Here is a 24,334-nt window from a genome sequence, read left to right on the forward strand (position 1 = left end):
CCAACAGCACTATGTTGGGACAGAGCATCCAGAGGTTCACAATGTATGTGGTCTGTAAGAGCCAGCATGAGGAGGGCCTAGGGAAGAATTTGTCATTTTCAATGGAAAACAAGTGGCGTTACTAATTTTGAAGACTGTGTACTTTGGATCTGGATTTGCTGCACCTTATTTTTTATAGTAAGACCCAGCTGCTTAAGAAATAAGGATATTTTAATTAATCCATTAAATAGATGTGAAAAGGAACATTTAGATTTTTTTAATTTATTTACGATAGTCATACAGAGAGAGAGAGAGGCAGAGACACAGGCAGAGGGAGAAGCAGGCTCCATGCACCGGGAGCCCGACGTGGGACTCGATCCCGGGTCTCCAGGATCACGCCCTGGGCCAAAGGCAGGCGCCAAACTGCTGCGCCACCCAGGGATCCCCGAAAAGGAACATTTAAGAGGTGCAATCTCTTTGAAAAAATGAATCAAATTTTTGAGTTTGACATACTCAATGTCTGTAAATAAGTTTATGGCATAAAAAACGGAAAAAAAGTAAAACAATAACATCATTGTATATGTAGAAAATCCTAAGAAATCTATAATAACAAGCTACTAAAATTCATGAGAGAATTTAGCAAGGTCTCAGGATACATGGTCAATATATGAAATAATTTGTACTGATACATATAGGGAATAAACAATTGGAAAATGAAATGTAAATAATATTTAAAAAGTCACACAAAAATCATGAAATACATAGGGGTACAAAATTTGTACGCTGAAAACTACAAGACACTGCTAAGAAAAAAAATTTAAACAAAGAGATCCATCACATTAATGAACTAGAAGATTCAATTTTGTTAAGACATCAAATTCTCTCAAAATTGATCTATAGATTCAACACAGTTCTAATAAAAAACACGGCAGGCTTTGTTGCAGAAATTGACAAGCTGATTCTCAAATTTATCTGGAAATGCAAAGGAATTCAAGTAGCCTAATTTTTTTTCAATAATAAGAAAGTTGAACATATACTACTGATTTCAAGACACTATAAAGCTATAGTAAGCAAGACAATGTGTATTAAAGTAGAGACAAATGGATCAATGGAACAGTACAAAGTCTAGAAACTGACCCACACTTATAGTATCAATTGATTTCCACAAAATGGAAAAATATCCCATTTTGGGGGGAAAATGGGGGAAAATAATCTTTTCAGTAGATGGCTTTGGAACAAATGGATATCCATATGGAAAAAATTAACCTCGACCTTCACCCACATCATTTACAAAAATTAACTTGAAATATATCATAAACCTAAACCTAATAGATAAAACTACAAACCTCCTAGAAGAAAAAAATAGACAAAAATATCTGTAGAGGAAGAAAAGATTTATTAGGACACGAAAAAGAACTAATCTATAGAGACAAACTGACAAATTGGACTTCAAAGTTAAGATCTTGTGCTTTTCTTAAGATGTTTTAAAAATGAAACAGACAGGGAGAGAATATTCAAAATACATATATCTGACAAGCACTTAATTCCATAATATAAGGAACTATTATAAATCAATGATATGGTAACAATACAATGAAAATATGCATCATATGTGAACGGACATTTTACAAAAGATGTTATAGGTAGCCAATAAGTACCATTAAGCACCTGAAAAGAGGTACACTATCATTAGTCATTAAAAACCTACAAATTAAAACACAAGATACCACTACATACCCATTAGAATGGCTAAAATTTAAAAGAATAATACTAAGTATCGGAGAACCTAGAATTCTCAAACACTGCTGCTATAATATGGTACAACCACTTTGGAAAACAGTTTGGCAGTTTCCTATAAAATTCAACATACAATTGCCATATGAAGTAGCAATTTCACTTGCAGGTATTTAATATGAAAGAAAAATGTTATGTTTACACACATACTTCTACATGAATATATTCACAGCATCTTTATTCAGAATAGCCCAAACTAGAAACCAAAAGGCATCAACATTGAATGCATAAACAAAGTGTAATATATTCATACAATCAGATATTTCTCAGTAATAAAAAGAAACAAAACCAACAATACACACAATGCAGACATGTCCCCAAAACATGAAGAAACAAAAAAGTACATACAGTATGATCCCACTTATATGAAATTCAAGAACAGCCAAAATTAATCTAATTAATTAATCTAATCTAAAAGAAAGAAAGCTGATCTGTGGTTGTCTAGGGCCAGGAGGGTGAGAACTAATCACAAAAGAGTATAAGGGAACTTTTAGGGGTGATGAAAATATTACATATTGGGATGGTAGTTCCAAGTGTATACATTTGTCAAAAGTAATTGACCATACACTTAAAATGGGTGCATTTTATTGTATGAAATTATATCCTGGGGCAACTGGGTAGCTCAGTCAAAAGAGCATCCAACTCTTTACCTTGGGTGCAGAGATTACTTTAAAAAATAAAAATAAATTAAAAAAATAAAGATAAATTATATCTCAATAAATTATTTAAAGCAAAAAAAATGATGAAAGGTAAAATACCTAGTACACTCTGAAAATTCTATGCATTTTTGCTCTTAATACGAATGAAAAAATCAACCTGACTTTTAAAAAAAGGTTTAAGGGGGATCCCTGAGTGGCTCAACAGTCTGGCACCTGCTTTTGGCCCAGGGTGCGATCCTGGAGTCCCGGGATTGAGTCCTGTGTTGGGCTTCCTGCATGGAGCCTGCTTCTCCCCTCTGCCTGTGTCTCTGCCCCCCCCCTCTATGTCTATCATGAATAAATAAATAAATCTTTAAAAAATAAATAAAATAAATTTTAAAAAGGTTTAAAATGAGCACCTGGGTGGCTCAGTGGTTGAGTATCTGTCTTCAGCCCAGGGCATGATCCTGGGGTCCTTGGATGGAGTCCTGCATCAGGCTCCCTGCAGGGAGCCTGCTTCTCCCTCTGCCGGTGTCTCTGCCTCTCTCTGTGTCTCTCATGAAAAAATAGAATATTTTTTTAAAAAAGGTTTAAAATATGTAATTTTGGCATTGATTTGTATAATATTTTCAATTACAAAGCAATTTCAGTTAATCCATCTCTTCTCTTTTTCATAACAACCTTGATACATATTATTGTGTCCGTTTTTAAAGGTGAGGCTACTTAAGCTCAGAGAAGATAAATGAATGCGCAAACTCTTCTCACTGTAGCATTCCAGCTGGTCTCTCTTTACATCTCAGGCCGAATTCGTAAATTTTCAGGATGGTTTGAAGGTTATCTAGGTAATTTGGTGGGGACAGGTGACTTGGGGACCCTGCTCTTCCGCCATCTTGCCCCTCCTCCTGAAGATAAATGAATGGCCTAGGATACAAAGCCCAAAGTTTTCTTCTATATCACAGCTACTTTAAAAATTTTGACAATAATTTCAACTTTTTCCTCTGCCAGAGCCAGAGCCAAGGAGTATTCTAATTGTTTCCCATGCAATAAAGAAAAAAAACAAAAAACAAAAGGCAACAGGATGTAATTTCCTGAATCTGAACCTTTAAGGGAAAACAATGCTAAAAGCAAATTTAAAAACAAAGGGCGAGGGCACCCGGGTGGCTCAGTTGGTTAACCATCTGACTTCAGCTCAGATCATGATCCCAGGGTCCTGGGATTGAGCCCTCCATTGGTTTCCCTGCTCAGTGGAGATTCTACTTCTCCCTCTCCTCCTCACTTGTGCTCTCTCTCTCAAATAAATAAAATCTTAAAAAAACAACAACAAATGGTCTCCTTGGTTGAAGCCGGGGCCCCCTCAAAGTAGGTGCGACTGGTCTTCTGTACCCTTAATAACAAGTGACAATCATTTAATTAAATAGCATTAATAAATTTGTTACTGAATAAACAAAATCCAAAAGTGAATTTCACTTTGGGGACAATTCAACTATCTTTCAGCAAAAACAATGCTCTATTTAATTTTCAAGTAAGATTAAATGCTTGGGGACAAAGGACTTAACAAGGGTCCATATTTGTATGAATTCCAGAACTTTTGGGAACAGTGAATATAGGCTGATTAAAATATGTTAATTTTTTTTTTTTAAATCAAGAGTCAGACATTCAGTCAACTGAGCCACCCAGGCATCTCTTCCTCTTTCATCTTAGATACATTATATCACGTAGTGAAATTGAGAGAAATCTTTTTTTTTTTAAGATTTTATTTATTTATTCATGAGAGACACAGATAGAGAGGCAGAGACATAGGCAGAGGGAGAAGCAGGCTTCCTATGGGGAGCCTGATGTGGGACTTGATCCCAGGACTCCAGGATCACGCCCTGAGCCGAAGGCAGATGCTCAACCGCTGAGCCACCCAGGCGTCCCTATGTTAATTATTTTAAACAAAAATCACTTTTTGTATTCTAGTCTACATTCTGTAGAACCAGTATCACCTTTCTCTGAACAACAGATTTTGATCAGGAAATCTAAAACAAGTTATCATACCACCATATTCTTAACCAGATAAATAATCTGAGATTTCTTCCTCAATGAATTTAACCCCCAAGAATATTACACTATCCACTGCAGATTTACTTTAAGCTCTTAGCTGTTCTTTTGTGAAGAGCTGCATAGATGCCTATGTTTAAAATGCAAGTTTTAGGGGCATCTGGGTGGTTCAGTGGTTAAGCATCTGCCTCTGGCCGGGATCATGATCCTGGGTACTAGGACTGAGTCCTGAATCAGGCTCCCTGCAGGGTGCCTGCCTCTCCTCTCCCTCTGCCTATGTCTCTGCCTCTCTCTGTGTCTCTCATGAATAAATAAAATCTTCAAAAAATAAGTAAATAAAATAATGCAAATTTCAGGGGGTACCTGGGTGATTCAGTCAGTTGGGCATCTGACTCTTGATTTCATCTCAGGTCATGATCTTAAGCCCTGTGTAGGGCTCCTCTGAGCTCGGCTCAGAGCCTGCTTAGGATTCTCCACCCCTCCTCTCTGCCCCTCCCCCCACTTGAGCATGTGTTCTCTCTCTCATATAAATAAAAATCTTAACAAAATAAAATAAAGTGCAAGTTTCAGGTTTAGTGCCTGTTTACCCGAAAAAAAAAAAAAGGGTGCCAAAAGGACTCAAACTACTAATCTACTAGAAGGAACACAACCAAATGGAATCAGAATCACTATATGTGTCATAAGGGTGACTTAATTCAGGAAAGATACAGACAAAAGATAAAATCTCTAGGAAAGATAACCACCTCCATCCTCCCTTTCCCAAAAAACTGCTACTAATTAAAAAAAAAAAGGTAGCATTACTAAGAAGGGAAGATAATTCTCATTTATTTTATGCCTACAATGTGCAAGGTACTTTAACAAACACTATACTTTTCTTCTCAACTATATCGTGTATATATTAATCTCTCTGTACCATATTCTCCATCTGAAAAATGGGGAGGAGTGACTTCCCTGTTAGTCCAAGGTCCTAACAGCCAGTGGAGATGAGATTCAGACTTAAATATGACTGCTCCAAAGTCATTTGCTTTTCCTACTCACTATGCTATACTGTCCCCCAAATAAAGTACACTGGACTAGAAATCAGAAGAAACGGAGTTAAGTCCTAACCCTGCAATTTACTAGCTGTGTGATCATAGGAAAGTCATTTTACCTTTCTGGGTTTCAGTTTTCTCATCTAAAAATTCTGATTAATCATTGCTTTCTGTGTACTTCCTTTAACATTCCTTGTAGTGCAGATCTGTGGTCAAGAAATTTTCTCCTTTTATTAATCTAAAATAATTTTATTTCACCTTCAGTTTTAGAAGTTATTTTTGCTGGACATAGAATTCTAGATTGATAGTATTTTCTTTAGTCTAAGGTCGTTATTTTTTGGCTTGTAGTTTGCATAGCTTCTTTAAAAAGATTTATTTATGCATTTAAGAGAGAAAGAGAGAGAGCACACATGCTCAGGTGGTGGGGTGAGAAGGAGAAAGAGAATCTCAAGCAGACTCCCCACTGAGTGTTGGAGCCTGGTGCAGAACTCAATCTCATGACCCTGAGACCATGACCTAAGCAGAAACCAGGAGTTGGAGACTCCAACAACTCTACCACCCAAGCAACCCCTGCATTGTTTCTAATGAGAAGTTTGCAGTCATTCTGTGTTTAGTTCCCCTGTATGTTATGTAGCTTCTTTTCTCTAACTGCTTTTAAGATTTACTCTTTATCTTTACTTTACAGCAATTTGACTATGCTAATTCTGTGGTCTTCTTTGTATTTATCCTGCTTGAGGTTTGCAGAGCTTCTTAGATGGTGAGGTGATGTTTTTCCATCGAATCCATTTTTACCTCTGCCTGATTCTTTCTCTTCTCCTTTTGAGATTCTAATTACACATATGTTAGATGATTTAATATTATTCCACAAGTTACTTGTGCTCTATTCATTTATTTTTTTACCTTTTCCTTCTTTCTCTGCTTCAGTTTAGATAAATTCTTTTGACTTGTTTTCAAGTTCACTAAACATTCTACAGAGTAAAGTCCAATCTGATTTTAAGTCCATTTAATAATTCTTATTTCAGATACTGTATTTTTCAGCTTCAAATTTTCTATCTGGTTCTTCTAACATTTCCATTCCTCTTCTGAAATACTTCATCCCTTCACCCATTATATTTTCTTATTGTATATAATTTAATATATTTACAATAATCTTTTAAAAAATATTTTATTTATTTATTCATGAGAGACACACACAGAGAGAGAGAGGCAGAGACATAGGCAGAGGGAGAAGCAGTCTCCATGCAGGAAGCCAGATACGGGACTCGATCCCAGGACTCCCAGATCACTCCCTGAGTCAAAGGTAGGCACTCAACTGCTGAGCCACCCAGGTGTCCCTATTTACAATAATCTTAAAGTCCTTGTTGGGTAATGCTAACCACTGGGTTATCTTTAGGTTTCCTTTTATTGACTCTTTTTTCTCTTCATTATGGTTCACAGTTTCTATTTATTCTAGAGCCTTGTAATTTTAATTTATGCATGTATATATGTATTTAAGCAATCTCTACCCCCAAAGTAAGGCTAGAACTCATAACCCCAAGATGAAGAGTTATACACTCTTCCACTGAGCCAGCCAAGCACCCGTAGTCCCTTGTAACTTAAAAAAAATTTTAATTTATCCATTTGAGAGGGAGAGAGAGATAGTGAGAGAAAGCATGGGCAGGGAGGCAGGGAGAGGGAGAAGCAGGCTCCCCGCTGAGCAGGGAGTCCAATGTGGGGCTCAATCTCAGGAGCCCAGGATCATGACCTAAGCCAAAGGCAGACACCTAACCAACTGAACCATCCAGGCATCCTATTGTGCCTTGTAATTTTTAATCATAATCTTGACACTACCTATAAAAGAACAGTAGAGGAAAAGATAATATACTTTGTATTTATTTTGCTTTATATTATTTCTGAGACTATAAACATTCCTCTCTCTATAATTAGAGTGAGGGGCTGATCATTCAGATTCCTCCTAGAGTCAAGTTGAGCTGAGGCTGGGTAGTAGGTCTTATTACATGGAATTCACCTGGGATTAGTTCAGCCTCTAACCCCCCAAGCTGCTGCTACCGTTTATATATTGTCAATATTTGAGCTGGAAAAAGCATGGCTACAGTTTCAATTATTTTTGATTCAACTCTGGATTCAACCCTGGCAGGATATCACTGCACAAATATGTGGGATTATAAAACTTCTTTGTGCCTCCCATACCCCCTGCAATGCTGCTGTCTTAGTAAAAACTGGAACAGCAGATAATTATTGGGCCAAGCAGTTTGTTTATGCATTTGAGATTCTTCCAGATTCCAATCCACACTCCAATTCCAATTTTAGTACATGTGCTGCCGAAGCAAGCACCACACTCCAATTCCAACAGTGCATACAGATAACTAAGACTTGGCAGATTTTTCCTTCCCTCTGTAAAGCCTCATCATCTCTGCCAGGGCTACTTGTATCCAGACTATATGCTTGTCCTCAGGTATGAAAGCTGTTATGGCTCTTTGCTCACTTATAAAGGAATTCACTTTGGAATTCTGTTCATCAAAATTTCCTTGCATCCACTATTCACTAGCCCCAGAGAAATACATGACTTTTATTTTGTCCAGGATTTTCTTGTTACTATGGGAACAAATGTTTTTCAAGTCCTACACCCTAACTGGAAGGGGAAGTCTTAAAATGTTTTTGGTGAAATAGAACAGTGAACAATAGTACAAATCAGAATACACTGCATGAAGGTAAGGGCAGGTATTGCTTCAGACTGTTTCAGGTGTGTGTGTGTGTGTGTGTGTGTGTGTGTGTGTGTGTATGTATGTGTAATGGATTGTAAATGTATTTATTATGGTGAGGTGTGGTAAAAAAAAATTTGGAAAGTCTGTCTAGAGACACTGAAGTCCACTTCAGTGCAGGCAAGGAGTTTAGAGAAAGGCTATCAGGATACTAATCTTTAAAGAGAATTGTTTACTGCTAGCTGAATTTCAGGCATGAAACAGTTCAGAAACATACAGGCTTTTACATATCAACACAGAACAAAGTAAGTCCCTGTAGAAGTACACAAAGCATATATTATCACAGTAGGCAACTGCTGTTAGAAGAGAATAAAATACATCCACATATTTTAATAACAAAAACATCCTTTCGTTTTTATTAAAGCCAGTTCCCTGGGCCTATGTGCTATAATTCAATGTGCTGCTTACTGATTGTTATTATTAGATTAAGACTGCAAAGAAAGATTCTGGAGAGAAAAATGTCTCCTTTTATATCTGGCTTCTTTAACAAAAGTATTTTTATTTTATTTATTTATTTATTTAATTTATTTTTTTACAAAAGTATTTTTAAAATTTCTTTTTTTGGAGTTGGAGTAAGAGATGAGAAGATTCTCTGAATGTAAGAAAGCTTTCCTAGGTGAATAGAATAAATCACCTTTTACTGAGCATAAATGAAACAAACCACTGAAAAGGCATGTTATAAAACATAGGTAGAGACCATAGTATTTATAAGGAAGGCATCATGGTACAGGATACAAAGAGTGCAGGTTCTGGAGCCAGACACCTGGATTCTAATCTTCTGCAACTTACTTAGCGGTGGGCCTTGTACTCTTAACCAATCCAAACCTTACTCCAAAACAAGGGAATAACACACACCAGTAGAGTTATTATTAGAAGGATCAAGTGAAATAATATATAAAGTCTCTTGTATAAGGTAAGTGCCCAAGAATAGTTATGATATTACTGTCACAACCTATTTAAATATTATATGCATATAACTGTCAGTATACATCCTCACCAATCTAACCTCCTGAATGTCTCTCTTTATTTCTATCCTTATTACAACAACCTCACCTTATGTACTTACCATTCTTTTCCTAGAATTACCATAAAATATAGGCTCCTATATGGCCTCTCTGCCTCTAATATCAACTCCCTTCCAATACTGTTGCCAAAATGATATTTCTAAAATTTAGATATGATCAAATCACAAACCAGTGAAAACCTTTGCTGGTTTCTGGTGCTTCATACTCTGCCAAAGTGGCTATCAAAACATACTCCCAAGGAACAATGGACTTCCAAGAACTGAATGAAGATCTGATATAATAATTGAATAATACCCTCCACACACTAGTTTTCAGAAAGAAGTTAAATTTGTGGATAAAATTTACTTGATACTAAGTTTTTTTCCTCCACAAACATACCTTAAGCATTTCACCCTTGCTACTGTTTGTGGTACTGGTCAATTCTAACAAAATGGCAAAACAAACACATGGCCAACAAAAATTAGCAAAAAAAATTGGGATAAGCCAATCATGAAGAGTTTTAAAGCTTTTTAAAAATGCCATACGTACATATGTGTGTGCTTTTATAGTGCATACACAAAATATGGTCATAAGTTTGCTACTCAAATAGTTTTTGGTTTAAATGATAAAAGCAAACAAGTACGTATTTCATAGTGTCCAGAGACAAGCAAGATCAAGTCCATACCTCTTAACATGATATATAAGGTCTTTCGCCCTCTGATTCCACTTGATTCCTGTGATTTGCCTTGCTTGCATGCTACATTTCATGGACATCAAATAATTTGCATCTATCAGTGGTTCAGAACTAGTGGAGTTACAGTGTTCAAATACCACCAGACTTGGTTCCTGGCTGTGCAATCTCAGTCAAATTACTTAATCCTTCTAAGCCTGCTTCCTGAGCTATAGGATGAATCATAATATTATAGACAACACTTATCAAGCACTTACTATGAGTCAGGCATAATTCTAATCATTTTACCAATATGAACTCATCTCATTTTTTTTTAAACAACCCATAAGGTATGTATATACTGTCATTATCCTTGTTTTGCAGATGAAGAGGCACAAAGAGGTTAAGTATAACTGATACGGCTCTTGCTACTCTCTGCCACAAAGGACACAGGTATCCATCCTATAAGGTTGTTGTAACAATTAAATATGAAACGATGTAAAAAAAAAAAAGACTCTTGAGACAATTGCTGGCATCTAGTAATTGTTCAATAAATTATAGCTATCGGGATTCCTGGGTGGCTCAGTGGTTTAGCGCCTGCCTTCAGCCCAGGGTGTGATCCTGGATTCCCGGGATCGAGTCCCACATCAGGCTCCTGGCACGGAACCTGCTTCTCCCTCTGCCTGTGTCTCTGCCTCTCTTTCTCTCTCTCTCTCTCTCTATCATGAATAAATAAATAGAATTTTTTTTAAAAAAATAATTAAAAAATAAAAATAAAAAAAAAATAAATTATAGCTATTGGTGCACCTGGATGGCTCAATCAGTTAAGCGTCTGACTCTTGATCTTAGCTCAGGGTCATGAGTTCAAGTCCCACTGCCCTGGGCTCCATGCTCAGTGTGGAGTTTACTTTAAAAAAAAAAGACAGCTATTAATTATTTCCTGAACACACAATGTACTTTCAAGACCCATTCAAAGTTTTTCAGTGAAACCTTCCTTAGACTTTGACCCTGAGTTAATTACTCCTGGGTGCTCCCATTACACCTGTTAATATTCTGTAATCCTTTTCCAATGTTAAATTCCTCTTACAACAAATACTTCTGCATACATTTTCCATGGCCTCAAGAATCTCAGTGCTCTAGAGTCATTCTTGCTGGGAATACTTAGAAAAAGAGGAACCTTAAGGGTGAAAATGAAGAGAGGTAACATTGACAGCCAGAGAGGAATAAATGCTTCTGCAATGCTGTCTTGAAAGCCCTAAAGTAAACCTAAATCTCAGAATCTAACTCCTCTATTTGCTATTGCAGAGGATGCTAAGACATGTGTTATAGAAATATTGGATGTAGGGGCGCCTGGTGGGACAGTCAGTTAAGCATTTGCCTCTGGCTCAGGTCATGATCTCAGGTTCCCGGGACTAAGCCCTGCGTGGTTCCCTGCTCATGGGGAGACTGCCTCTTCCTCTTCCTCCCCCACCAACACTGCTCATAGGCTCTCTCTCTCTCTCTCTCTCTCTCTCTTTCTCTCTCTCAAATAAGTAAATAAAATCTTAAAAAGAGAGAAGAGAGAGAGAGAGAAACATGGAATATAATAAAATCTGCTCAGGAAGATGGGTAGGAATTTGAACTGCTCACATTATTTGCTTTTTGGAATTTTCTAGTAGGTATATTTAATTAAAATACTAACATAGTGGGGATCCCTGGGTGGTGCAGCGGTTTGGCGCCTGCCTTTGGCCGCCAAAGTATGTTATGTATGTTAAATACTAACATAGTATTTAATTTGTAAACCTCTGGATAATTTTTTGAAAACATTTATCTGTTTATTTTAGAGAGAGAAGGAATCTCAAGTAGACTCCCCGCTGAGTATGGGAAAGCCCAACACATAACCCTGAGATCATGACCTGAGCCCAAACTAAGAGTCAGCCACTCAACCGCCTTAGCCACCAGGTGCCTTGCCTCTGGATAAATTTTTAATAAAGGCCATAGAAATAAATCCTGCATAAAATTCTTCACTGAATTTGCTTAAAAAATTTTAAAGCAAAAGAGAAAAAAATGTCGAACTGGTTTCTACCTTTCAAACTTTTATCATCTTGTTAACTGTTCCTTGAATAACATATCTTCAAAGCAAGCACATACAGGATATCAGCCTTTTATCTCAGTCCTATCAGAGGAAACAGCCTTATAGGTAACTAAAAATGATTCCCAAAATAGCACAGAAACTTAAAAAAAACCACACACCCTAATATTACTAATAATAGACAACATAAACTGCTCAGCAGTTATTGTGCCTAACTGCAAAGCAAGCACTAGGATTCTTTAAAAAATATATTTAATTCTTTACCAGGTCTGTCAACTCTCTTAAGACATCTGTCATGGAAACTTTCTGAGGTTTTTTTTCTTTAATGAGAGAATGAAATATATTCAGGGTTTTGATGCACAAGCCAAAGAACTGGAATAACACTAATTTCATAATTGTGTTACATGGTTGGTTACCCACATTATTTTATTTTATTTATTATTAAAAAGATTTTATTTATTTATTCATGAGAGAGAGAGAGAGAGAGAGAGAGAGAGAGAGAGAGAGGCAGAGGGAGAAGCAGGCTCCATGCAGGGAGTCTGATGTGGAACTCGATCCCGGGACCCCAGGATCATGCCGAAGGTAGGCACTAAATCGCTGACCGCCCCCCCCCCCCCCCGCAGGGATCCCCTATTTTAAAAACTTCCAAATGACAATTCTTCTTTGCTGTTCACTGATTCTAATGGGTGCTGGAGATTTTATTTTATTTTATTTTTTAAAATTTTTATTTATTTATGATAGGCACACACAGAGAGAGAGAGAGGCAGAGACACAGGCAGAGGGAGAAGCAGGCTCCATGCACCGGGAGCCCGACGGGGGATTCGATCCCGGGTCTCCAGGATCGCGCCCTGGGCCAAAGGCAGGCGCCAAACCGCTGCACCACCCAGGGATCCCCTGGAGATTTTATTTAACAAAGCTGCATGACCCTTGTAGCTATCCTCACAACTAACCCGATGTTATGGGCTGAATGTTCACATGCCGTCCCCCTCCATTTCTACGTTGAAGTCACAATCCTCGGTGCAATGGTATTGGAGGTGAGGCCTTTGGTAGGTCATAAGGATGGAGGACTCATGAACAGGATTAGTCCCCTTATCAGAAAAGACATAAGAGAGATGAGCTCTCTTTCCACAAGAAGACACAACAACAAGATGGCCATCAGCAAACCAGGAAAAGGGCTCTCACCAGGAACCAAACTGGATGGCACCTTGGTCTTGGACTTTCCAGCCAATTTATGAGAAATAAATTTTTGTTAAGCTACCCAGTCTATGCTAGTTTTGTTATAGCAGCATGAACTGACTAGACAAATGGTAGTTCTACCTTCAAAACATATGTCTAACTCCAACCACTTACCATCTTCACTGCTACCACACTAATCAACGCCACCGCATCATTTCTCCCTCTCTCATTTTTTAATTTCTATTCAATATTCACCTTTCCTGTCCATCTTACCTAAAATAAGGCCTCTTGGGGTGCCTGGGTGGCTCAGTTGCTTAAGCATCTGACCCTTCATTTCAGCTCAGGTCATGATCTCAGGGTCATGGGATTGAGCCCCAAATCAGGCTCCATACTGAGCACAGAACCTACTTCAGATTCTCTCTCTCCCATTCCCTTTACCCCTCCTCCTGGTCACACACACTCCCACTCTCTCTAAAAATAAAATCTTTAAAAAAATAAAAATAAAAATAAATAAGGCTTCTTTCCCTGCATATGCCTTCACTCCGCTATATTTTCTCCACAGAGCTTATCATTTACCTGAAATTCCATTATTTGTTTACTTATTATAAATATATGAATGGGTGGGGGGGGACACAATTTGGCTCATAACACCCTTAGAACTGAGCATGAAATAAAGTTATCCATATAACTGACATATAACATTGTATAAATTTAAGAAGCACAATGTGACCTGAGAAGTATATATATTATGAAATGATTACCACAATAAAGTTAGTTAACACATTCATCACTTTACTACTACTATTTTACTTTGTAGTGAGAATATCTAAGATCCACTCTCTTAGCAACAACATTGTTAACTAATTATCAAGAACTATTTTTTTAAAGATTTTATTTATTTATTTGACAGAGAGTGAGCACAAGCAGGGGGAGCACAAGAAGGAGAAGCAGGCTCCCCGCTGAGCAGGGAGCCTGATGTGGGGCTTGATCTCAGGACCTTGAGATCATGACCTGAGCTGAAGACAGACTGCTTCACTGACTGAGGTACAGGTGCCCCACCAAGAACTATTTTTTATTTTTATTTTTTTTATTATTTTATTTTATTTTTAAGAACTATTTTTTAAAAGGCTGGAAATACTTATGCCTTACAGAGGTCATTTATATCTGGACAGCCCTTAGGCTTTCTTGAATGACTGGGAAACACAAAAGAAGCCTAGGAGAAGCCGGGAAGATATGCACTAGAGGCAGGAGGAAAGAAGAATGGTACTTAGGAAAAGTGTTCCTCAGACTAAATAACAAGGAGGCTGACAAAACCATTAGTAGCTGTGCTTCTGTTGCAGCTAGACTTTAATCTAGTGCTCCAGCTAATAGTCTAGTTAAAAGCAAGCTGGGTATGGTTAACTGTACATTGGACTATATCCAGAAATGTTCCAGTCCTAAGAGACTAGATGGGCTCCTGGTAAAACAGGCCTTACAAAAAGTAGAACTAACTTCTCAAACTAGCATCTTATACTGCAAAGTTAGCCAAGTTTATATCAGGACTTATGGAAGAATCCCAAGTCCCTAGGAGTATAGAAGCAGTCTCTTCAGCTAACCAAACCTCTTAAAACTTAGGAGACAATTCTGATTTCCAAAGAGTTACTCTGGAGCACAGATTCCAATATGGAGTTGGAAATTCAATTCACAGGAGCCAAGAGTGCTGTGTACACTAAAAATCCTTATCTGATTTCTGTATCAGGAGTCCAGGGGCCAAGTTCCCAGCAGTTCTTACCTTTTCCTTTTTAAAGATTTTATTTATTTATTCATGAGAGACAGAGAGAGAGAGAGAGAGAGAGAGAGAGAGAGAGAGAGAGAGAGGCAGAGGGAGAAACAGGCTCCATGCAGGGAGCCCGATGTGGGACTTGATCCCGGGGCTCCAGGATTAGACCCTGGGCTGAAGGCAGGCGCTAAACCGCGGAGCCACCCGAGCTGCCCAGTTCTTACCTTTTCCTAAATGTCTCTTTATAAACCTTGAAATCTCCTTGGAATGCTCTTCAAATTTTGACGTGGAAAGTGTAAAAATGTTTCATTCATGGATGAAACGCATATGGAGCAAAACAGAGATGTAGATGTTAGAGGTAGCAAAACAGAGACATAAAATATTGTTCAGGCCAAAGAGGATGAAGACAATTTAATTTGTACAGTGAGGACTCTTAACAGTCAAAACCAGATGACGACTGTCTAGTTGACCCACAATATGACAACGCCCTGTTCAAATCTCTAATATTCGCTCGACTTTGTCAAGTCATTTCATTGGTTTCTACATCAGCTCTTCCTGCTAGTAGGTGATGTTTGTGAAAAGAATGAAAACTAATTTTCTTAATATAGTGCCCCTGTTATACATGTTAATTAGCATACTATTGAAACCATATTCTAGGACTGAAACATAATACAAAATGAAAGAGTGGTATAATGCAGTTAGCCTATAAAGTAATGTTTTACCAAATTTATTTTATTTTTTAAGATTTTATTTATTCATAGAGACACACACACACACACAGAGAAAGAGAGAGAGAGAGAGAGAGAGAGAGAGAGAGAGAGAGGCAGAGACACAGGCAGAGAGAGAAGCCGGCTCCACGCAGGGAGTCCGATGTAGGACTCAATCCTGGGTCTCCAGGATCACATGCCGGGCTGCAGGAGGCACTAAACCGCTGTGCCACTGGGGCTGCCCACCAAATATATTTTAAAGACATTCAACTAGATTTACTCAAGAAAAATAAATTTCAAAAGATACTTTGAAAAAAAAACCCAACATAATACAACTTCTAAGTTTTATAAGATATCTTCCAAATAAGCTAATGATATGGTTTGTTATCCATACCACCGTCCTGGTCCCATAAAGACAGCTAAAAGTTAACAGGAGAGTATTTAATGTCATGTAATAGCATGACTAAGGTCACATCAGTTCTCTCTGACTTAAGTCAGTTCTTCTATTTCTCATCAGCAGTAGAACCTAATTCCCACGACCCAAATACGTTCAGAAAAAAAAAAAAAAAAAAAGGTAAAGAGGAAAAAAGTCCAGGTGGCACAGAAGAGGTCTGTTTGCATACTCATGGGATATCATAAATGACAATCATCATCATTTCTTAAGTGCTCCAGATGCCAAGCATTGTGCTTAGTCCCTACATTCATTATTATATTTAATTCTCAACAGCTCTGACGGTATTATTACCTTCCTTTTGCAGATGAGGAAGCTGAGAATGAACTGGTTCGGTAAGTTACCCAGGTAACACAAGCTTAGTTCCTCTTTACTCCAAAGCTTCTGCATTTAACCAGTATGCATTACTTGTTTGTGGGTAGACATAACAATAATATCAACCAATATAACAGGATGTCAAATGCAACTTTTCCTGTCCTCTCAGGGTTTCAGCAGGGGCCTCATAGGCCAAGATCAAAACAATAGGAGTCAAATACTTCCATATTCCATAGAGAACTCCAAGGCTTATAAAGTGGGGCAGCCAAAAATAGGCTCTGCTAACATCAGTTCACTACCCTTGTCACAACAGTGTAAAAAGAATCATAATTAGTTCATTCATTATAAGGATTATAAGGGACAATATAGACAACTTCTTTTAAAAAATTAGGCGGTGTGTATTTCCTTGCCTCCCAAGGGAAAAGGAGGAAGTACTTCCTGCCTATCTCAAGCCCAGGGACTAGAAGCTCAGAATAATCACCCCAAGTGCTTAACTTATACCCAGAACAGGAGAGACACAGGGACTGGGAACCACTCCCATCCAGGGGGAGAAAAGGTGCTGCTGAATTTTAAAGACTGCTTAGGTAAACAGTCAAATTAAATGTTTCAGCAGAAGAGGAAGTTTTATGAAACTCCAGAATGTGGAAAATGACATATAAAAGTAACTTTAATCACACGAAACTTCACAATTCCATTAAATTAATGCAGTGTTAGTCCATATAATCACATGAAGTGTATCTTAACTTTTTGATCTAATTATCCTTTTTAAAACCTCTTCTATAGTAAGAAATAACTGTCCCAAATTAGAACTTTTAAACTTTACAAAATAGCTTCAAAATAACTCTATAGTAACATAGTTTTAATTTAATTTTATTTTTAAAAGATTTTATTTATTTATTCGAGATAGAGCCAGCATGAGGGTGGGCATTGGGAGAGGGAGAAGCAGGCTCAGGACCTAGGCATCATGACCTGAGCAGAAGGCAGATGCTTCATTGTCTGAGCCACCCAGGTGCTCCAGTAACATAGTTTTTAAACCACAAACTCATGCTTGGCTAAGTTCTTCTTAGTAGCAAAATCCTTACTTCTCATAGTGTGCAAAGGTTGGAAAAAAATTCCAGAAAGTAAAAAGAAAAAAAATTGTTTTTAATTTTTAAATACTATAAACTACTACTACTTTTTAGAAATTTTGAAAATAGAGAAAATGAGGGGAAAACACCTCTAAGTCTACCACCTCCAGCACAATCACTGGTGTATTTTGGTCTATTTCCTCCCTGTCTTTTTTCATAAATATATTTTTATATAGTAGTAATTACAGTATATATGTATTCACATCCTGCCTTTTTTTAGTGTTAAGTAAAAAAAAAACCACTTTTCAGGGGTTTAAAAGTATAGACATAACAAGCTCTCCTAAAAACATACATCCGCATCCACTGAATAATGTAACTTCCAATCTAACTCTAAAGCCAAATTGCCAGAAGACCCATTTCTCAAGTTTTCAAATCATCCCCAAATTATACATTCAACTGTTATTTTATCTCCCTTGATGATATAAAAGCAGCAGAAAGTAAAACTACTTTCACATAGTTATTAAACATGTCTCTTATTCCTCAAATTGCCATTTAAAACACATGAAGTATTAGGTCTGTAATATATTAACCTTCAGGCCCAACAATGATCACTTAGAAGCAACAAAGTTACTTCCCTTCCCCTCTTCTTCCCTGGACAATTCAGCCCTAAAGCCCTTTGGTGGAACAGAGTAAGGCAGGCACCCATGCCTGATGCTCAGGAGCCGAGAGAGACCAGAGCAGGGGATCAGAGGCACCAGAGCTTGAGAAGCCAGGGCAGCATCCGTGTAGGAGTGCGGTTGGTGTGGACAGCAGGGGCCTGAATGAGGTCAAGAGGGCAGGCCCTGCAGAAGCACAGCCCAGCACAGGATGTTAGCGCCTGAGCAAAGTGAAGGGGTAGCCAGGCTGACGGGTGGCCTGGTGGGTCATCAGAGCTGGGCACACCGGCACAGGGTACTGACAAGTGAACCTCAGGCTGGACTTCAGCCCATTAGCTGGCTGCCAACATGTAACAGACAAGCTACTCAAACAGAACACCTTGACTGAATCCAGGCTTCCCCCCAGCTGAAAGTAGAGCAGGTTTTTTTTTTTTAAGATTTTATTTATTTATTCATGAGAGACACACAGAGAGAGGAAGAGGCACAGGCAGAGAGAGAAGCAGGCTCTTCACAGGAAGCCCAATGTGGAACTTGGTCCCAGGACCCCAGGATCACACACTGAGCAGAAGGCAGATGCTCAACCGCTGAGCCACTCAGGTGTCCCAAGCAGAGTGGGAAACCTTTCTGTGAAGCCTTTCATAACCCAAATTGGTGTCAAGTGAAGACTCACTTATCATTAATGTACATGGAAAATTGAGCTTTCCCAGACCCCCCAAAAATAACCTGTTAGGCTTTTCTGATACCTTAGGACACATCTTGCTAACAGATGCACAAAATAAACTGAGCTAAAGCTCACAGACGCAGTGCAAAGCCATGGTGGCTGGATGCTGAGTGTAGCTCCTGGGGAAGGAGCTCCGCAGAGACATTAGCTGCCTGGTGAGGTGGGCAGAACTGCATCTATAATAGCTCAGTTCCATGCAAAACAAACGCTGAACACTATTTTCGCTTTTTGCCTTTTTTTTCTTTTTAAGATTTTATTTATTCATGAGAAACAGAGAGAGAGAGAGAGAGAGAGAGAGAGAGAGAGAGAGAGAGGCAGAGACACAGGCAGAGGGAGAAGTAGGCTCCATGCAGGGAGCCTGACGTGGGACTCGATCCCAGGTCTCCAGGATCATGTCCTGGGCTGAAGGCAGCACTAAACCGCTGAGCTATCAAGACTGCCCCACTTTTTGCCTTTCTTTGTAAAAGAGAATGTCCCCTTCAGATTTCTTTCAGTTAGCAAAAACAGGTACTAACGTAGATTCCTCATAAAAGCGAAGTAGCCTAATGTGAACTTTTAAAAAATGGGGGGGGGAGGTACTTGAACCATGCAAATATTAAAATGGATGACGTAGAGATCTATATGCAGATATGGAAAAATGTGCAAAATATAAGCAGGAGAAACAATTTCTCTTGTATGACTTAAAAGAGCACTTAAAAGAGAGAAGTCAGCCTAAGGAGCCCCCATGTCCTCAGGCTCCATTGTTTCCGCTATGGCATACTCAACGCCTAGCTTCTATCTTCATTATCACTTCATGGTTCAAACTAGTTGTTGGTGCTCCAGCTATTCCATCCACATCCCAGGAAATAGAAAGGAAAAAAGGCAGGTTTTTAAAGCAACATTCCTGGAAGTCTCATATAATGTTTGTTTATTGCTCACTGACCAGGACTTCAGTCACATGTCCTGCAATGTGGCCAGCTAAAAAACTGAGTTCTGTTGTTTTGGAGCATGAATATTAGAGTAGGTAAAAAAAAAAAAAATCTCTGTCATACACAAGTTACTTTTGTCCTGATTTACAGACAGAAAACAGAGGTGCAAGTCACATGGTTAAGTGGTAGAGACTGCCACCAGTCGATGTACCTTTCACCCCATATTATGTCCCATTAGAAAATTAATACATGAAAATAAAATACAAACACACTCACAGGAAATTTATATATAATTATAGGCAGTTTATTATTAAATTGGCTTTGATAGATGAGAAAGCACCTACCAAAAGAACAGAACTAAGAGGTAGTCCTCACAAATAGAACAACAGTCACAATGATTTCTCTTGTTTTTAAGTAACCTCTTTGTCCAGTGTGGGGATTGAACTCACAACCCTGAGATCAAAGGTTCCTATGCTCTACTGACTGAGCCACCCAGGGACCCCAACAAATATTTCAAAAGCACTTATTATATGCCAAGAGTTTTCTAAGATCTGGAATTTTTTTTTTAGTGTAACATACATAAAGCACATAAAATCCACTAATCCTAAGTGTACAGCTCAAAGAACTTTCACAGATGAGTATTTTTGTGACACCACTAATCATCCTCCAGAGGGAATCACCAATCTGACTTTGCTATCCATCGATTAGTTTTACCCTTTCTTGAATTTAATTTAAACGTCAACCATACAGTAGTATTACTCTGTATGTGGTTTCTTTCATGCAAAATAATGTATGTATGATTTACTCATGTTGTGTATATCAGCAGCTTTCACCCCCCCTTTCATTGCTGAGTATTATTCCATCCAATGGAAACACCAGCATTTAAGAACCCATTTTCCTTTCAAGTGACATGTACATTTGTTCCAGGTTTTGACTATTATGAGGAAAATTCTTATAACATTCTTCTTCAATATACATAATCACTTATTTCTCTTAGGTATTCTCTAGGAGTAGAATTGCTGGGTTATAGGTTAGACATATGCTTCACTTTAATAGACATTGCCAAAGACTTTTCGCTATACTCATTTACACTCTCTCTAGCAGTCCACAAATTCTAGTCACTCCACAATCTCACCCCAGCACTTAACACTGTTAGTCTTCTCCATTTTGGCCATTCTGTTATGCAGTGGCATCTCGTTGTGGTTTCCATGTAAACTTTACAAACTCATTTATCTCTTACCATGCCATGCCACACATCCTCTATCACCATAGAATCATACTCTGTCCTTTTAAAAAAATGTTTAGAATATTTTATTTATTTACTTGACACAGAGAGAGAGAGCAAGAGAGCACAGGCAGGAGGAGCAGCAGGCAGAGGGAAAGGGGGAAGCAGGCTCCCTGCTCAGCAGGGAGCCTAATGCAGGGCTCAATCCCAGGACCCTGGGATTATGACCTGAGCCAAAGGCAGACACTCAACTGACTGAGCCACCCAGGTGCTGCCCCATGCTTTATTTATTTTTTTCCCCATGCTTTATTTTTTAAAGTGACTTTTACAGATCATCATGCTCTCTTGGAATTAAGCATAATAAATTCCAAAAACATTACTATCCAAAACAGGTCAGTTGGAGAATATTCTAGGTCAGTCCTCTTCCACTATAGATGGCAATTTCAGTCATAAATATAAATAAAAGATGACAGAAAAGCCAGGAGTGTGTGGAATCATGGAAGCCAAAGGAAGAGAATCCTTCAAACAGAAAAGAATGGTTAATAGTGACAGATACACCATTAAAAGGTCCAATAAGATAGAAATACCTGAGTGCCTCAGTCGTTGAGCAACTGACTCTCAGTTTTGGCTCAGGTTTTGACCTCAGGGTCCTGGGATTCAGCTCTGTGTCAGACTTCCCACTCAGCAGGGAGTCTGCTTAAGGATTCTCTCTCCCCTTGTCCCTCCTCACCCTGCTTGCGTTTGTGAGTGTGCATTCTCTTAGGTAGATAGATAAGACAGTTTTTTTTTTTAAGGAAAATAAGCTTTATTACATCAAGTAATAAATACATACAAAGATGCAAACAGTTTTAGTCATTTTCTTCCAGATGTTTGGATCAACTTACAGGAAAAGCAGAACTGAAATCCACAGTCTTAGTAGGAAAATTTTGGTGGGGGAGGGGGAGTTCTTGTTAGGTTAGGTTTGGTAGGTTGCTCTTTCTTCTGTATTTATAACTTGTGCATTTTTTAAATTGACCTCAAGGCACTAATAGTCATGAAAGCAAATGCTTAATTAAGCTCAAAAGAAGTTACATTAAGCAGAATCCACACCATGTGGCAAACGTATGCACTCAAAACAAAACCCTCAGAGTTGTATTAGCTTATGAAAGATAATGTAAAACAATCTGAGTAACTTAAGTGTACTCCAAAAAAGAGGATGAAAGGAGCTGGGATATCTGCTGTGAGATAGGGATCTTTTACGTGCATCTTTTAAATCAATGCTTAAAAAAAAAGAAAACAAAAAAAATATAAATGCTTAAAAAATAAAAATAAAAACAAAAAACCCTGGGTAATTCCTATTTAAAATGTAAATCCTAGTCATCTGCAAAGTATTTCTCAATCTCAGAGCCTCATGAACCATGGGAGGGACACGGGAAGGAGAAACCAAACTGTTACCGTTTTGAAAACGTTTCATCTGAACATGGGAGATGAGCTGTAACTTCTGGTCTTGGAAGAAGACGGAAAAACCTTCCACGCTGATAGGCAGCTAGGACCTGGCATTCCGTTCCATCTCACCAAGCACTCTCGAACCAGTCCTCTGGCGTGAATGATGCCTCGTTTTAGTCTCTCCATGGCACTCTTGCTCCCTGCATAGGTGGGTCTAATCTCTTTCCCCAACTCTTCAATGATGGCCAGCAGCTCAGCATATTTGCTTTGGGGTACCTGGCTGTTCCCAGTTCCCTGGGTATAACCTAGAGATGGTGGCCCGTAGTCACTCAGCAGCTGGCGGTACTGGGAGGATGTGGCCATACTGGTGGAGGGTGGGTGGACATTCCCAGTGGCGCTGAGGGAGGCGGCGGGCATGTGCGCGGCCAAGTTTGGTTTGTAAGACATCCATAAGACAGGTTTTTAAGAATCATTTTATAAAAGGAGTACCTTGGTGGCTCAGTGGTTGAATGTCTGCCTTTGGCTCATGTCATGATCCCGGGGGTCCTGGGATCAACTCCCTGCAGGAAGCCTGCTTCTCCCTCTGCCTGTGTCTCTGCCTCTCTCTCTGTGTGCCTCTCATGAATAAATAAACAAAATCTTTTTTAAAAATTTTTTTTAAAAAGGTAAAGACTTGAGTGTCTATTGGTCATTAGGATCTGGGCAAGAGCAGGGTCAATGGCATGAGGAACTAAGAAGTGGATGGGGAAAAAAAGAATGGGAACAGCAACTGGATACAATCCTTTCAAGGAGTTTATCCACGTTAAGCAAGTGGACAACAGAGTGGGGTTCAGCTAACCAGGAACACAGGGTTCAGGAAAGTTTTTTGGGGTGGGAATAGAAAAGAATTAAGCTTGTTTAAACACTAGTAGAAAGGAGTCAGTAGAGAAGAGAAAAACAAAGGTCTGAGAGCTAAGCCAAAAAGGGAGAGAGGGTGCAGAACCCGATTGGAGCTGCAGGGATTAGCATGTGACAGGAAGAGGGACAGCTCTTCCACTGGAACAGAAGGGAATGAGGAAAGAAAGGTAAGGATGTGCATTTGAAGGTGGAAGGGCTGTACACTGATGAATGTCCCCTCTGATGACTGCTCTTCTCCCTTTGAAATTACAGGTGAGATTACCTGCTGACAGTAACATGAGAGGGGAAAAAACAGAGGTAGAGAAAGTTTAAGATAGGCATGGTGTAGAAAAAAGAAGCAAGAATCTCCAGGTTCCCTAAGCAGAGAGTTCTTAAAAAGAAGAGTTAGGAACTAAACCTTTGAGAACATGAAACTTTCTTTTTTTTTTTTTTTAAGATTTTACTCATTTATCCATGAGTGACACAGTGAGAGAGAGGCAGATACACAGGCAGAGGGAGAAGCAGACTCCCTGTGGGGAGCCCAATGCAGGACTCGATCGCAGGACCCCAGCCAGGATCATGACCTGAGCCAAGGCAGACACTCAACCACTGAGCCACCCAGGCATCCTGAAACATGAAACTAGATGGGAAACTGTAAATGAGCAGAAAGGACAAAACCAGGTAATGACTGGGCAAGACTAGGGAGACCTAACAGGATCAGGATAATGTGGACCACAGATACCATGGAAGGAAAATGTACTAAAAAAAAAAAAAAAGGACGAGGCACATCAGTGTCTTCTAAGTAAGAAGACTAAAGACTGAGAAAGGTCAGCAAGGACAGATAACAGGTAACTAAAGCTTAGGAAGATAATCAGTGAGCAAATGGAGCAACGACTGATACAACATCTACTGTAAAGTCAATGAGATGATTAAAGACAAAAGGACTAAGTAACTTCAAACACAATGTTTTAAAGTTGGGGGAAGAAACCTATACATTTTTAAAAAGTGCAGCCAAAAAAAAAAAAAAAAGAAGGAGGATAAATACATGGAAGAGGGCTT

General features: G+C 38.7%; 2 protein-coding genes across 3 annotated transcripts in view; both read right to left on the reverse strand.

Annotated features, from left to right (window-relative positions):
- The window catches only part of DENND2C (DENN domain containing 2C), an 85,912-nt gene that overhangs the window by 51,995 nt on the left and 9,583 nt on the right, over window positions 1–24,334 (reverse strand). The window lies entirely within an intron of this gene.
- LOC129501278 (cyclin-dependent kinase 2-associated protein 1-like) lies at window positions 21,530–22,931 on the reverse strand. Its single transcript, XM_055312262.1, has one exon. The coding sequence runs from the start codon at window positions 22,844–22,846 to the stop codon at window positions 22,424–22,426; it is 423 nt and encodes a 140-aa protein (XP_055168237.1). The 5' UTR covers window positions 22,847–22,931; the 3' UTR covers window positions 21,530–22,423.

This window comes from Nyctereutes procyonoides, unplaced genomic scaffold, assembly GCF_905146905.1.
Source record: "Nyctereutes procyonoides isolate TBG_1078 unplaced genomic scaffold, NYPRO_anot_genome, whole genome shotgun sequence".
In the NCBI taxonomy this organism is placed as follows: domain Eukaryota; kingdom Metazoa; phylum Chordata; class Mammalia; order Carnivora; family Canidae; genus Nyctereutes; species Nyctereutes procyonoides.